The 15695-nt window shown below is 33.3% G+C and overlaps 1 protein-coding gene across 3 annotated transcripts; it reads right to left on the reverse strand.

Moving 5' to 3' along the window:
* Positions 1-1142: 1142 nt before the first annotated feature.
* Positions 1143-14101, reverse strand: LOC110702916 (structural maintenance of chromosomes protein 4-like). 3 transcript variants are annotated; one of them, XM_021880668.1, is made up of 29 exons: positions 13852-14101; positions 13062-13323; positions 12890-12979; positions 12613-12714; positions 12340-12516; positions 12096-12226; positions 11649-11727; positions 11382-11539; positions 11223-11298; positions 10960-11088; positions 10746-10890; positions 9831-9961; positions 8708-8860; positions 8412-8601; positions 8065-8198; positions 6816-6974; positions 4438-4746; positions 4165-4341; positions 3939-4022; positions 3636-3845; positions 3448-3537; positions 3241-3362; positions 2998-3153; positions 2809-2916; positions 2661-2721; positions 2000-2134; positions 1814-1901; positions 1649-1721; positions 1143-1567 (listed from the first exon to the last, which is right to left on the reverse strand). In XM_021880668.1, exons 2-29 carry the CDS (start codon positions 13215-13217, stop codon positions 1447-1449), a joined length of 3744 nt encoding a protein of 1247 aa, XP_021736360.1. In that variant the 5' UTR covers positions 13218-13323; positions 13852-14101; the 3' UTR covers positions 1143-1446. The 3 variants fall into 3 exon arrangements, with proteins under 3 accessions (XP_021736360.1, XP_021736361.1, XP_021736362.1); XM_021880669.1 differs by lacking the exon at positions 6816-6974 and having other exon boundaries at positions 13852-14100; XM_021880670.1 differs by lacking the exons at positions 12340-12516; positions 12613-12714; positions 12890-12979; positions 13062-13323; positions 13852-14101 and having other exon boundaries at positions 1248-1567; positions 12033-12113.
* Between the last annotated feature and the right edge of the window lie 1594 nt (positions 14102-15695).

A 15695-nucleotide genomic window follows, 5' to 3' on the forward strand; every position in this document is an offset into this window, starting at 1 on the left:
AAATTTGATTTTGGTTTAATTTATTTGAGTTTGATTTTTGAATTGGGTTTGATTTTATTTATTTGAACATAGTGAAATTTTGATTTTTTTTTAGATTGTTTCTATTTATGGATAAATGAACAAAAATTAGATTGTTTCTATTCATGGATAAATGTTTATTATGTGTAACCTTGAACATAAAGTGAAAGTTTACACGAGCATGAATTTCCTAAATTTGGATCGCGAAGTTTATTATGCCTAATATTATGTGTGAAATTGTATTGTATATTTTGATATCCAATACTTAAATTTTTGTCATATACAATTTCACTTTGATATTATTGTAAAATTGTAAAAAAAAATTTTAAAAAAATAGGTTTTTACACAAACTATATTAGAATGAACATGTTCATTATCATATAATTACTAGCTCATTAAAATCTCAACACTAAACCATCTCTTTTGTTTTTTTCTTTTTTTTTCTCTTTTGTTTTTTCCTTTATTTTTTTTTTTTAAAGAAAAATCATCTCTTTTACTATATGTTTATTACCATATCATTAAAGTCAACAAATTTTAAGAAACCCTAGCCTCTCTCCTCTCTCCTCTCTCCCCTCTCTTCTCTCTAAAAACCCTAGCCTCTATTGGTGAATTTTGTAGGGACTTCCATCGGTTTTTACCGGTGAAAAACCCTAATCTTTGTTTTGTTTCTTCTAGGTTTATAATAACTCTTCCTCTTTTAAGAGGAACGTTTCTCCCTAGAAAAAAGGGTCTTTCCTCTTCTTTAGGAGGATTTTTCTCCTTCGAAAGAAAAGTTTTTTCTTCTCTCTTTTGAGGGAGGATTTGCTTTTTTGTTTTATGGATTGTTGTAGAGTTGTTTCATGGGTAAAGATTTGTGCGGGATCGAAAAATGGGTTAATCTTCCTATTACAACCAGACAAATCAGGCAAAAAAAAATTTCAAGACTACAACAAATCGATAGACCCCTCATCGAAGAAGGCCGTAAATCACAGCCATGTAAAAAAGGGTATAAAGAATGTACAATTTACAACGATCGTAGCTTTGCTGAAAGAATGTTCTTATTTAATTAAATTGTCATGTATTTGTTTGATATAAATCTCTTTGTAGATGTCGTATGACTTTTTATTTATGAATCAATCTTTGTTAAAAATAAATAAATTACCCTATCATTAAATGTTCATTAATAATAACATCAAAGGTACAGATCATGATCATTAATGTTGCATAAGCAGCAAAAACCTAGCAATAAATACATAAATATTAGGCTAAACTAGTATGAACATAAATTCATCATTAGTGAGTGTAAGAACAATTTACAAGCATGTTTATATGACGTTTAATACATTAGGCCTTCAGTAACCATAAATACCGCGGCATTCATAAATCAGCTAACCTTATACAAAGACATTATGATTTGCAATTCCAAATTCTGAACAGCTCAATCCTTCTTCAAGCAGCCTTTTGACAGACCGCAAAACTACCAGGGTTAATTGTTATGCTCTTTGTGCAATTATCAGTTTTATAAATACCAACAAGCCGGTCAGCCAACTCGAACATGTTATTTCTGAGGCTGCAGGATACATAAGAATGAACAGATAAGATTGTAAGGCCAGGAAAAATATAAAACAATTTGATATTACAAAATATCAACCTTATGATTACAAACTGTGCATTTTTTGTACGATCCTTTACATAATGCCCAACGATTGAAACGTTCTTGAAATCTGCCAAGACAAGATACAGCAAACATCTCACTCAAGCAGGAATCCACAAATTTTAAGGATCAGTAAAAAAAATGAATGATTCAAGAAGATACCAAGTGCAGCATCAATCTCATCCATCACATAAAGTGGGGTAGGTTTGTAGTGATGAAGAGCAAAAATAAGCGCTAAAGAGCTGAGAGTCTGAAAGAAAAAGGCAAACCAGCAAAGGCTGAGACCAGCATCAGGGAAATTAAGAGAGCAGTATCTGAAACGAAACTCTACAACACTAAGCAATTTACCTTTTCACCACCTGACAAATTTGCAATGTTCTTCCAGCTCTTTTTTGGTGGTCTCACGCTGAAAACAACCCCTTCAGAAAAAGGATCTAAAGAATCCACTAACTCCAGCTCTGCATCTCCGCCAAGTGTAATCATCTGCATCTCATACATAAAATCAAGATCACTTTATGATGCACAAATACACTGGAAGAAGATGCAAACCAAGAGATGCTCGATAAAAACTTAACATGTGCCAACTTCTTAAAGAATTTGATCCATGTTACCATCTACAAGGTGCATTAACATGGCAATATGGCTCACAATTATTAAGTATAAGAGCATTATAGCTACACATATGTGGTATCAATGTACCATAGATATCATTCAGAGAAATAAGCATACACTTCCTAAATCTAAATAAGTACATCATTTTGACTATTTACACTATAAACATGCTAACATTAACTACATATTATCATCGAGAAACAAAGGAAGCAGCACCCAAAAAGATAGATAAAACAATCAAGCTAAAAAACATTTGGAGACTAATATATTCAATACAAAAATCATTCATAAGCAATTTCAGATACCACTCTACTTCATATGCCTTTCTTCGACTATTCCAAACAAGGATAAACAAACACAAATGAAGACGAAATATTTACAGCTATCAATCACAGACCTGATACATTTCCTTCAACTTCAGAGATATGGTATTAAATCCAGCCATGAACTCGTCTAACCTGAAATCAAGTGTTTCCACATTAGTTCAAAAAGCATAAAATTATGCTACAGTAAAGACAGGACAAACAAGGAAAGAATAAACTAACCTTTTCTTTCTCCATTCATCATACTGTTTCTTAATGTCATCACGCTCTTGAGTAACTTCATTAAGCTCATCTACCCGTTCATTGTATGATGCCACCTTTTTGCGATATCTAAAATGTTGGACAATAAGTTAGTAACCTGTTTGCAGCAGCACAAATTTAAAGTATTTGAGTCAATAGGGAGAAAAGTACTCAGAGATTGAATCAAGATTGGGATTCATTTCTTTCAGTTGTGCTTCCAGCAAAGCTACCATCTCTAAGGCCTTTTTAAGGTTACAAGGCATGGAAAGAGTCTCATCTTCCAGGGTTGACTTTAGCTTTTCTTGATCTACAGAGTCTTTCGCAATTCTGAAAACATCAGATTATCCATAATGTAATATGTTCAGAATAAGCCTTTGCAAACAAAGAATTAAGTACAAATTGGTCAGTTCATACTGCTCCATGTGCTTCATGATAGCATTCTGCAAATCATCAAGCTTTTTGTTGTATCCCCTCTCCTTAACTTCCATCTCTTTGTGAAGTTTCTTCATGTCTTTAAGTTTGAAATCAGCATCAACCTGTTATACCAGCATCACCTGTTACTAAGTAATGGAAGATAAAAATGAAATTTAAATTAGAAACACTTAAAACAAAAGATTCAACCTCAGTTGCCCGCAGTTCATCCATTTTCCTCTTCAAGCTCTCATAGTCGGATTTTGCTTTGTCCAGAACTTCTCTATGTTCACCGAACAGCTGATAGAGTAAATTAGCAAGGATTAAAGAATCTCAACTAGCAACACAAATTATTAACTGAAGTTGAACTCTAATTAGCAAGATTGACTGAGAAAAACCTTCTCTGTCTTTTTGTAATTCTCTTGCACAGCGAATGCCTTCTGTTCTATTGCCTTAAATGTTGAATGCATCTTTTCCCTCTCTTGATGAAGAAATTCCTGTTCTTTCTTTGAATCCCCTATCCCTTTAGTCAGCTTTTTAATCATTTTTTCACCAGTCTCTATTTGAACTTTGTGGCGATTTATCTCTGTCCCGTGTTTGTCAATATCCTAATGACACAATAGAGCTATCAGTGGTAAATATTTATTCAGATAATCCTTTTTAAAAATGAATGCAGTCAATGCACCATCCCGGATACTTACAGACTGGAGTTTGTCGACCTTTGCCTTTTGGTTTTTAAGTATTTCACCGCCAGCATTCTCTACCTTATTTTGAAGCTCTGATGCCTGGAATTCAATGAAAATAAAAAAAAAATTGCATTTAGTAACTAAAGTACTAAGCACTCACATTTCAATTATCAGCCAGTCAACAAACTCCATGATGAAATTGAAAGTGGAAGAAATATTACTTCAAGTGCAATTATCATACCTTCTCCTTCAATTTCTTAGAACCCTGTGTAAGTTTGGCAATCTCCTTCTCTTCTGCATTTATTGTATTTTGGAGCACAGCAAGCCTGGATACCTCTTCCTTCTTTGGTTGTGCAGCAGACTTTAGAGACTCAAGTTGATTCTTAAGATAATCATTTTGAGTATTCAAACTGTCAATCTGTTAAGTCAAAAGTCAACCCTGTTATTAGCAGGAACAATGAATAAAAAACAATACTTTCATAAAGCTTATACAAATTTCAATCTCAGGATTCACCTCCTTCTGACTCTTGGCTAATTTCATCTCTAAGTGTTGGATAGCTTTGTCTAAAGACTGATAACTCTGAATAGAATCAGCAATTCTTCTCCGAATTGCATTTAATTTATCAACCAACATGGAAAGTTCCTTTTCAGCATCAGTAACAGCTTCTTTAGAAACAGTGTCAGCACGAATAGATGTTCCCATTTTCCCTCCACGTGGTTTATTCCCCCCTCCACTCATAGTCCCGGATTTTTCAAAGAGAGCACCTTCCAATGTAACCACTCTCCTGAAGTCTCTGCTCTGACCATATGCTATGCGTGATGCCTACAAAAGGACAGTCAGATAAATCATCATAGGAGCCTCCACAAGTTAACACCAAAACAATTTCACAACAGATTGTTGTTGAGAACTTTCTTTTATCTTATTGGGAGATCCATTATATAATTGAGTCTTGATCTTATTGAACCACCATCAAGCAACTGACATAGAAACAGTGAAATGCTGTAAATTATAATAGCTCTCATCACCTCAGCCTTTTGGGTAGACATTTCCCTAGTAAAAAAGGATAAAAACATGCACCAGCCAAAAAATAATGATTAATCTCTCCCTTAGTCATTATATGGTAAGAATAAAAAAAAAAATTAAGATAGCATCATCAGTGACTCATATAACCCAATGCTTCTACTAATTTGGGACAGTCTATTTTATATGTTTTAATGTATAATAATAAATCAATAACCAAATTCCTTCTAGAAGTACACATATATTTTCCTTATTTACAATTTTCTGCCTAAATTGTTTTTCTACGCCAAAATATGAAAAGTACCATTTTCCTATAGAATAATGAAACAAAAAAGGATTCAACTATATTATAGGGGATGACTTCATTCCAAAATCTAACATCTTCCATGGTCTACAAAAACACAGATAAATAACTAAGGTTGTCGATAAAAGATATGCTCAGCAATTAAAATGTTTTTTTTTATCTTTTACACAATTTTAGAAATTATAATAATGATATAGAAAGCACAAACTTATTGTAATGTTTGCCAAGTGTTACTTGCAGTTAGTTATTTATGTATTTATTTTGGTGAGAGTCACGTGCAGTTATTACTTTAGGAATATCACTGAAAGTACAGTATATAGAAGATAAAAATAATAGATAACAGATCGACTAATTTCTGAGATTTCTATCAGATAGACTAATTTTGTTCAAATCTAGTTATTAGGATTTTAAACTTCAGATAAACAAATTTAAATAAAATATAAAAAATTTAAAGCTAATACTTATAATAAAAATAAACAATACTAGTTTTGTACCCGTACAATGCCCAGATGGTTGATAAAAGTTTAGGATAAACTTTTTGGATTGAATGTTAAATACGATCATATAGTCCCTTTTGATAATGCAGGATATTTAGACATACTGAATTGAAATATATTTTATTGAGCTGAAATTATTTTTATTGAACTAAAAGTATTCTTACCAAAACAAAAATTATTTTTCATGATTAAAATTTATTTTCACTAGTTCTCTATTATTTTTGTAAATGAGAACTTTTTAAAACGAATTTTATGATGGAAATAGTACCGAATTATAAGATATTTTATAAAAGTTATGATTAATTTTGTATATATGAAATATTAGAATTTTATGGATAATAAAACTCTATACAACTTTTTTTATCTTTAAAAATCTATCCAAACTTCACTTACTTAGCATTATATGTGTCACAATAATACCTATGTGTCGCCTATGTGGCGTGACACTTGGCGAAAAACTGGAATGCTAAGTGTCGCTGTCTCGTGGCCTGGCTGCGAGACCGGCTTTATTTATTAGTCATATATATATATGATATGATATGATAAGTGGTTAGCTAAGGTCAAAGGCTAGTACTTAAATTTAAACTAGTCAAGGCTTACCAATAACTCAACATGTATAACCTAGTCAGCACATGTCAAACATTTTTCTTGCAAAGTGCAAAATTGACAACTGATGACAATGTATAATTGGCGATTGTCAAGTTTATTAGATAGTTCGACAAAGACTTAGGAGGCAAAACACCAGAAAACTCTTCACACCAATGGGGACATCTGTTTTGTAAAGGTCATTTCTAAATACTTCGTATCATGCAATTCAAGGGGCGTAAAATTTTCAACTGTAGTCCAACTTATAATCAAGATAGGTCCATCAAAGCTACTTGTAATGTTAGGCATCACAAAGAGAAATATCTTCTTGTAGTAGCTCATTATTATTAGGTGACAAACTGGCTCACTATTAAAATTCCAGAAACAAAAGTCAGACAATGAAGAAGAGATGCCAAAGTGAAAATTAAAGAGCAAAAATATGGGGTCAAAGTAACATACAAAGATGCTTTTGATGAAAACGTTACCTGCTCAAGGTCTTTCGCCACAACAGTGTTTTTAAGCAACTCAAAAAATGCAAGTTTTAATCTTTCATTCTTGACTGTAATCAAGTCAAAAAGCCGAGGAACACCCTCCGGGGTATTTACTTTTCTCTTCAACTGATCACCATGTCTCTCTTGTTTCTCCTACAAAAAGGAAGAGCTAAATTCAATGTTTGTCTACGTATAAATCTGGATGCTGTCAAACAGATCCAGAAAATGCTAATACAAAAGGAAAGCAAGAAATGTGTTCAACAAAATCCATTTCTTTCAAGAATCAAGAGTCTGCTATGCAGTCATGCCAGTCAAAACCCCAATTGAAGCAAGCATATACCTAGGTTCTGTAATGATTAAACTAAGAATAACATCATTTTCCAAAGAAGTATTCCAAAGGAAAAAGGTCACCAAGATATCTGCAAATTTAATTTCTGTGCTAATCTTTTCTAAAGATGCAGACTAATGTCAAGTTTACACATCCTAAGTCCTAACAGAGTAACATAAACCTGCTATACAACAGGCCAACAGGCCATTGAACAGTAATAATCAATACAGACTGCTAGTGTAGTTTCCCATTTTGAAAGTTTCCAGCTCTTCTACCTTAGGAGCCCCTTAGCATGTTAAACATTCACAAGTTTTGACCACTCAGACAAAACTCATAAGACTGATATGTCTTATGTCAAATACTTCTTTCGATTTTTTAATAATTGCACCATTTTTTTTTTTGTGGAAGTTACATATTATTTGCAAAATTTCCCTTTATGATATGCTTTCATAAACCTTTTTTTCATGTGTTCACACACCTCTTTTATATTGCAAGCCTAATGGTCCCATGAGATATTCTTACTATCACATGTCATGCCCACCAATATGCTGCTTTTATATATCTACCAACCCAATTTACAAAAAACAATATGAAATGGAAAGAACAATCACATAGTGAATTTTTAAAAATCAATACACAAGTTAAAACAATTTTCTATCGAAAAGCTTAATTTGCTAAAGCTATTCCTAATTTAAGGAATCAACATCAATGACAAAGTTGATAACCTCAAATTTCTTTTATAGTCTGAAACCTCAATTTGTTACTTTAAATTAGTATTTTGTTTCTTTAAAGAGATGAGATATATAACTTAGATGTGCTAGCAATCATCATCCTTGGAAATTTTGGACTACTTCTGAAATATAACCACATCAACAATAGAACTAGTGACTTCAACGAAACAATATTAAAGTGTACCAGTATCATGAAGGTCGCAACACCAAGGTTTTTCTCACGTAGCAAATCTACACATTTTTGGGCTGCTTCAGCTGTCTCAACAAGTATATAGTCAAGTCCAGGGCATGCTGTTGACACAGCAACATCATATTTAGCTGCATAGGGGACAAACAAGGGAATAAAGTCAATAAGATAGGCATATAAGGAGCCAAAAGTAGACCATGACATTGCACTGATATATTTTTCTCTGAAGATAAAGGATTTGACAGAATCGAACACAAAGAATAATCCCCATAACTGATTCACATATCATAAAACAGTGTCATAAAAGCAACTATGATCAACTGTTTTTGCATCTACAGGCTCACCATCTATAGCACCCAAATCACCCATTCGTCCATGTATTCCCTTGATCTGATTTGTTTCCTTGGCCCTTAAGATCTCTTTTAGAACAGATCCTTGGCTCCTCTCAGATTCCATAACAGATACAAGCTCAGCAACCTTTTGTCTTGCAGCTTGCTCAAGAGGAATCAAAGATTCTTGCTCCTTGACACATTCCTGTCCAGTCACAAAAGTTCAGTCTTCTAGCTGCCTCTGATACAATTATATGCAAGTTCTGACAAAGTATCAATCCTTAACGAAAAGTAACCAATAATGCACTTACTTGCTCTGCTTTACGAGCATTAGAGGCCTCAGACTCTTTTTTCTCCAAATCGTTTTTAATGCTTGTGATGGCAGCAGATTTAGAGTTAATCTGATCACTTATATCTTCCAGCCGCTTTTGAGCATCCTCAAAAGCCTTTTGTGCACCTTCATGCTGAAGTAAACAAATGAAACACTTTTAGCATAAAGATCAAACTCATGAAAGGCAATTACATGAGCTCAACATAACAAAATAGAACAGAAAAGCATCATATTTCTTCCAACAATCAAACCAAATACATTAAAAACAACTTTCCAGTTGAGTTATAGCCTGTAAATATACAAATATATGAGATTTATGCACATTAAATCAAGGTTTTAGCATAAGAGCCCATCAGTCTACCTATTCCAAAACCAGAATACTACCAATCTACCATACCAAGTGTTTCAAAGGCACAAGGTGTCCAAATATGACAGCAACCTTGAAGCAGATGCATAAGACAAGAACCATCTCCAAAGCAAGGCACGTATTTCTAAGGTCAATAGCTAGGCATTGATTAAAAATTAAATTACAAAATATCAAGCTAATGAGCTTTAAATATATTGCATCAAAATAAATCATTGCCTCCAAATAAAATATTTCATTTCTCACCAAAACTTTGTTGCTAGATAAAAGTCTCATTTCACCTTTATTTATTTCATAATACACATTTAATCAACCAAACTACACTCTCTTATTTTATTTATTCCCTTCTAACCAACCAAACCCTACTACCACGTTTTTTATTTATCATCCTAAAAACTTGTGAAAAAAGAAAAAGGGACTTTAAATTGAGAACGGAGGGAGTACTAAAATCAAGGACTTTTGTAATTTATCAGGCACTAGGTAGCACATAACAACTGCAGTAAATCAGCTCATGCAAAAACTTAAGTATTGCAATTACATCATGCTCTACAAGGCACACCTCACCTACAGTTCATTAAATCATGTTTCCCACAGCCATGTAGGCACTGCATTTGGTACGCTGATCACATAAGGGATATAGCAATTCAACAATTTAGTTCAAAAAGTAGAGTACTTTGTATCAAATGCCTGCATAGCTGAGTGACACCGACATCATAGTTGCTTATGTTTTTTAAATCACCTTATCATTTAAAAGCTTCCGCTCTGTAGATGCAACTTCCAGTTTCCCTTTATGGTCCATCAATTGATTCTCCCAAGGTTCCAACTCAGCGCGAACCTTGGCCAACTCAGAACGATGAATCTCAGTTTCACCTAATTTCATTTTCAAAGGACAAAGATTCATCAAGATTGACATGTTTCACAAAAGATGTATAGAATCTGAGATCAAGTTCAGGTTCCAATTGGAAAATAGTTTTTAACTAAATTTTCAAACTTAACGAGGAAGACAATACATCCATTGTCCATCACAAAAAGTATTCTCAGTATTTTATAACAATAAAAGTTAGCATAAAAATAAAAAAATAAAAACGAACAGATTACGCTGTAGAATAATAACAATTTATCAAAGATATATGTACATTTCACGCAGCCATGATCTGACAGCTTACAAATGTAGTACAAAGTATTAAGCATGCAGATATACCAAAAACCAGCTAACACGGTTTGTAAAATTTGAACGAGAAAATTTTACAAGAAACAAACTCTAATGATTCAATGCACCTTGCTATATTTGGAATAGTGACTGCTCAAAGATATCAACATATTTAAAGACTTTAAAACTTGAAATCTTCAATTGCCAAAGTAAGATCTATCAAAGCATTTAAGTAATAAAATAAATAAGAAAAAAAAAAAAAAAAAAAAAAAAAAAGCTTGGGAACCAAACTACAAAACTTGCACAAGAATCCCAGGCAACAAAGACGAGCAGTAAATTCTGACACAAACAATTTTCTTAAACTATATTGACTTCAGAAGGTCTGGCAGTCCTTCGAGAAATTAATACATATAGCATAAAAAAGTACAACATGAACATTAATAAATCATTCAGGCAGCAGAAAATGACAATGCATCATAAACTTATATAAAAGTGAAAATCCACCTTTAGATTTCTCTTTTATATCTTCCAAAACCTTCTCTTCTTCCACCAAGCGCTTTTGCAGCTTAGGAATATCTTCCTCCAGTTTTGGAATTGCTTGTGTGGCATTCTCACAATCCTTTGTAAAGTCATTGATCTTCGACGAATCCTATTTTGAGACCAATAATTAGAAATTTGCCAAAGGAGTCGTATGTTCAATTAATGACATTAATCCAACCTTTTCAATTTTATCTTCGAGCTTCTTTATCTTTTGCTTCATGTGCTTATAATCTTCACGATATTGAACATCTTGCCTTTCAAACTCTTTAAACTCCTCTTTGCAACTCCTGAGGTCATTATCAAGTTCCTGGGATTTCCAACATGCATAACACACAATTGACAAAGCAATCAAGATTTAGCTGAAGTGCTAATGTCAGCTTCAACACCTAAGATGTGCAACTATATACAAGATATAAATGGTTGGAATCAAATGATGCAAACCTCTTGTCTCTTGAGATATTTATTGTGCAAAGTCTCAAGCTCCTTCAAAGTAGATTTATTTCCCTGGATCTCCTCTCTACGACAAGTGTTTAGAATGACATTTAGAAAATACACTCATGTAAGAGAAAAATTGTATTAATCACATATGACCAAAAACACCTTTTCAACTTCAAACTTTCTTCCAAGCTAGACAAGTTATTTTGCAGCTCAGCCATTTTAGCATTGTTGTCTTCAGCAGCAAGTTTTGTAGCTCTCTCTTGCCATTTAAACAGTGATAGTTCCTTCAGCATAAAAGATTCTGCCTCATTCTTCACATCCTGTTGATCATGACAATACAGATTCAGTAAAGGACTTTCATTTGCCTCTTCAAAGTCCTTAACACGCACAATTGCAAAGGCTATAATGATATAATATAATAGTGAATACCTCTAAGCTGTCTCTTTCTTTCTCGGCCAACTTGACCATCTGCACAACTCCAGATCTCTTCTCATTTAGAGCTTCTAATCTGATGATGCAGATATTATTAAACAAAGTCAGAATGGATCACTATAATCCTTAACCTGACATGAGTACAGCACGGTGCAAAAGCAGCTCGCAGCTAATACACTTCTGCAAGAATACAGCCATGAATGGGGCAACTACTCTTTATAAGTTGAATAGAAATATTTGTGTTTTAGCGCTTAAATCTATTCAGTTTCTCCATGTTATACAACTTCAAAGGTTCCTACCAGATTGATTTGCTAATGAGATCGAGTACCAGAAAAATAAAAAGTTTGAACAAACAACTTCACCAAGATTATATAGCATTACCATAAATACAAAGAATATGACTTATTATCTTGCAATACTAAAAGCTGAATAGAGAAAACTCACTGCTTAGAAGACTCATCTATCTTCTCCACATATTTATTAGTCCCTATTATATCCTCAAAGTATTCAAGAAACCCTTCATCATGAGGTCCTTGAGCTTTCGGCTTCATTAGTGAAATTTGTTCAACCTCGCCCTACAACCCAACAACAACAGCCAATCAACATGAGTTACTTTGTATGAAATACTCTGAAATAAACAGAAAAGAAAATTGAACCAAAAATTTAAATTACAATAAATCTAATAGACCTGAAGGATCAAAAATCGATTATTATCCAAGTCGACTCCTTTTGCCTTCAATTTAGTGGTAACTTCAGTGAAGTTACTTGTTCTATCATTAATGTAATACTTCGAAGAGTTGTCTCGAAATGCAACCCTTGTTATGACAAATTCACTGCCTTCAACAACTTCGTATTCTCCATCATCCTACATGACACAAAACATCATAAACCATAAAACCCCCGTCATCTAGCCCCTACTCAGAAACAAATGCAACAATAAATCAGCGAAAAATTAAATTACCAGATCAATAATCTCTTGAAAATGGACTGATACACCTGCACTATCTAAATTCTGATGATTTGTGGAGTTGTGGATAAGCTCAGAAACTTTGTTCAATCTCATCTGCGAAGTTCAAAATCAGAATCATTTCACTTAGAATAATCTGAATGCAATTTTTAACCAAAAATGAACCACAAATTTTGTACAAACATCATTAAATTATTGTCAATTTAATCAAATTAAGTAATTAAGAATAAAGAAACTAGAATAATTGTAAAAATTTCAAAATCAAAATCACCTGTTTTGCCCTTTTTCCGAAAACAAAGAGCATAGCATCAATCACATTACTTTTCCCACTTCCATTTGGTCCAACAACAGCCGAAAAACTCTACAAAAATTCAACAATAAAAACTTAGCAAAATTTTGAAGAAGAAATTAATTGAACTGAATTAGATGATATAAACCCTAACCTTGTGAAAAGGGCCAACACGTTGTTCACCAGCATAAGATTTGAAATTTCTCATGACCATTTCCTTAATGAAGAGTCTCGGAGTTCGAGACCCGGATTGGGTTGACTCGTATGCTGTTGTCGCCGAGTCGGCGCCGGGGTCCATCTCTTTCCCCATTTTAAAGAGAGATGGAATTTGTAATTTGAATTATTGAATTCCGAAAGGCTTTCTTAATCCTCAATTACACTGGGAGGCAGTGGCGTCTCCAGGGGGTTCGAAACTTCTGAAGTTTGGAATCGTAATTAACAAAAGAATAAAAATATGATAATTAAATATTCACTACATAAGTTCAAACTATGGATTACAAATAGATTACACATAGAAAAATGGGGGGAAAAAAATTAAAGAAGCAGCATTCTTCGAGTCTTCATACTTTGGAAGCGTTCCAATACATCATCATCACTAACTCTAGAAAATAAATCTCTCTCAAGAAAAGTGACTAAACAGAAATTATAGGGCTCAAATACTCAACTCAAATAGTCAAATTTCCGGTCACAACTTCAGTTTCTAGAGGAAAAATCCCCAAATCGGCTAATCAAAATCAATCTTCAGTTTCTAATCGGCTAATCATATTAAAAAAATCATTTGGGACTTATAATGAAGACAAAACTATAACAAAACACAGTCAAAACCAATCTTCAATTTCTAGAGGAAAAATCCCCAAATCGTAAAGTAATTTAGCGAAATGAAACATTAAATCAGCGATTTACCAAAAAAAAGAAATTAAATTAGCGAAATGAAATTCACTGACCTCAGCGAAATTCAAGGACGTCGGACCGTCGGACTGTCGGTGTCGGAGCACCTGATGCCTGGCTGATGACGCGTCGCCTGCGGGACAGAGGAACGGCGGCTGCCGGCTGGGGATTTAGGATTTTAGGGTAAGGGTTTTACAATTTGGGGGAACAAGGAAGTGTAGTGTTCTGTCTTGAGGATTGAGGAAGCAGAACTGGTGTTTGATGGGAGGGAAAAAAAACCGCTCTGCGAAGTTCAAAATCAAAATCACTTCACTTAGACTAATCTAATTCAATTTTTAACCAATCCTCCTACAATAGGTGGGTAGCAATTTCAAAAAAAATTCAATTTTTAACTAGGAATGAACCACAAATTTTGTACAAAAACATCATTAAATTATTTACTTTTTTTTATCAAATTAAGTAATTAAGAATAAAGAAACTAGAATAATTGTAAAATTTCGAAATCAAAATCACCTGTTTTGCCCTTTTTCTAAAAATAAAGAACATAGCATCAATCACATTACTTTTCCCACTTCTATTTGGTCCAACAACAGCCGAAAAACACTACAAAAATTCAACAATAAAAACTTAGCAAAATTTTAAAGAAGAAATTAATTGAACTGAATTAGATGATATAAACCCTAACCTTGTGAAAAGGATTAATACGTTGTTCACCAGCATAAGATTTGAAATTTCTCATGACTATTTCCTAAATGAAGAGTCTTGGAGTTCGAGACCCAGACTGGGTTGACTCGTACGCTGTCATCGTTGTTGTCGCCGAGTCGGCGCCGGGGTCCATCTCTTTCCCCATTTTAAAAGAGATGGAATTTGTAATTTGAATTATTGAATTCAAAAAAGATTTCTTAATCCTCAATTACACTTGGAGGTGATCTGCGTTCAAATTTATTACTTTGTTGATTTCGACTTATCTGCAATTTCAGAAATTAAGAGCGTTTTTTTTTTTTTTTTTTTTTTTTTGTGGAGTTGTAATTTGGAGGATGTTGTTTCTGCTGATAAAATTATGAGTTATCAAAGGCTTACTATTACGGAATTTGAGTTTGAGATTTGGAATGATTTTGGCAGAATCATTCTCCATCAAAATGACCGACTTAATATGGTCATATTATTATTGTTACCTATTTTTCTTACAAAAATTTGTAGTATTTCATCACTTAATTATTTTTTCTTGTCAAATTGTAATTTCTTTCCTAGTGCAATTTTGTTTTTAAAGTGTAATTCTTGATTTCCTTTGAAAAGTGAAGTGATTAAATTATAAAATAGAATGATGTATAGATTAATACGAGTCTAATGTGCTCATTGTTTGGTGTTTAATCTGTTCATGCTGGCAGGTTTTCTCTTGTACTGCCGAAAACTATAACCTTGGACATTAATTTTGATGATTTGCATTTTGAAGTCATTGAAGATATACCTTGTCGAGTAAATCATCTGTTTTCTTTTCTTATTGATTCAATATGCTGGTCATTTTGTAGTCCTTTATTGTTAAATTGTATCTTATGATAATAGGATGAATATGGTGAAATTATCCGTGGTGAAGACGGTAAAGTCTTGATTCTTACAAATGGAACTGGTTTCATCTCTGAAGATCTTGCTTTAAGGTGTCCCCATAATTGTTACAATGGTTACGTATATAATGAAAAGTGAGATTTGAAGATGGAATGAGAGTAAGTCACGAGTTGCGACTCGGTATGATTTTAGTGGCGTTTGGTTATCGTTCTGGAGTTTGAAATTAAGACTGAGTAGTGGAAACTTTTCGTAAAAGGAAGAAATGGAAAATGAGTAAAAAAATTGGCTGGTGAGCGTTTTGGCGGGAAAATCCAAAAATTGAATCGTTTTGGGCCTT

The sequence above is a fragment of the Chenopodium quinoa genome, unplaced genomic scaffold (assembly GCF_001683475.1).
Source record: "Chenopodium quinoa cultivar QQ74 unplaced genomic scaffold, ASM168347v1, whole genome shotgun sequence".
In the NCBI taxonomy this organism is placed as follows: Eukaryota; Viridiplantae; Streptophyta; class Magnoliopsida; order Caryophyllales; family Amaranthaceae; genus Chenopodium; species Chenopodium quinoa.

Bases quoted from the DNA above. Each gene is read 5' to 3' on its own strand.
- LOC110702916 (XM_021880668.1), bottom strand. From the start codon at position 13,217: ATGGGGAAAGAGATGGACCCCGGCGCCGACTCGGCGACAACAGCATAC. The intron at 8,861-9,830 runs GTGATTTAAAAA...TGTTTACTTCAG, and splicing joins GGAAGCTTTTAAATGATAAG to CATGAAGGTGCACAAAAGGC. The intron at 3,538-3,635 runs GTTTTTCTCAGT...TTACTCTATCAG, and splicing joins ATTACAAAAAGACAGAGAAG to CTGTTCGGTGAACATAGAGA.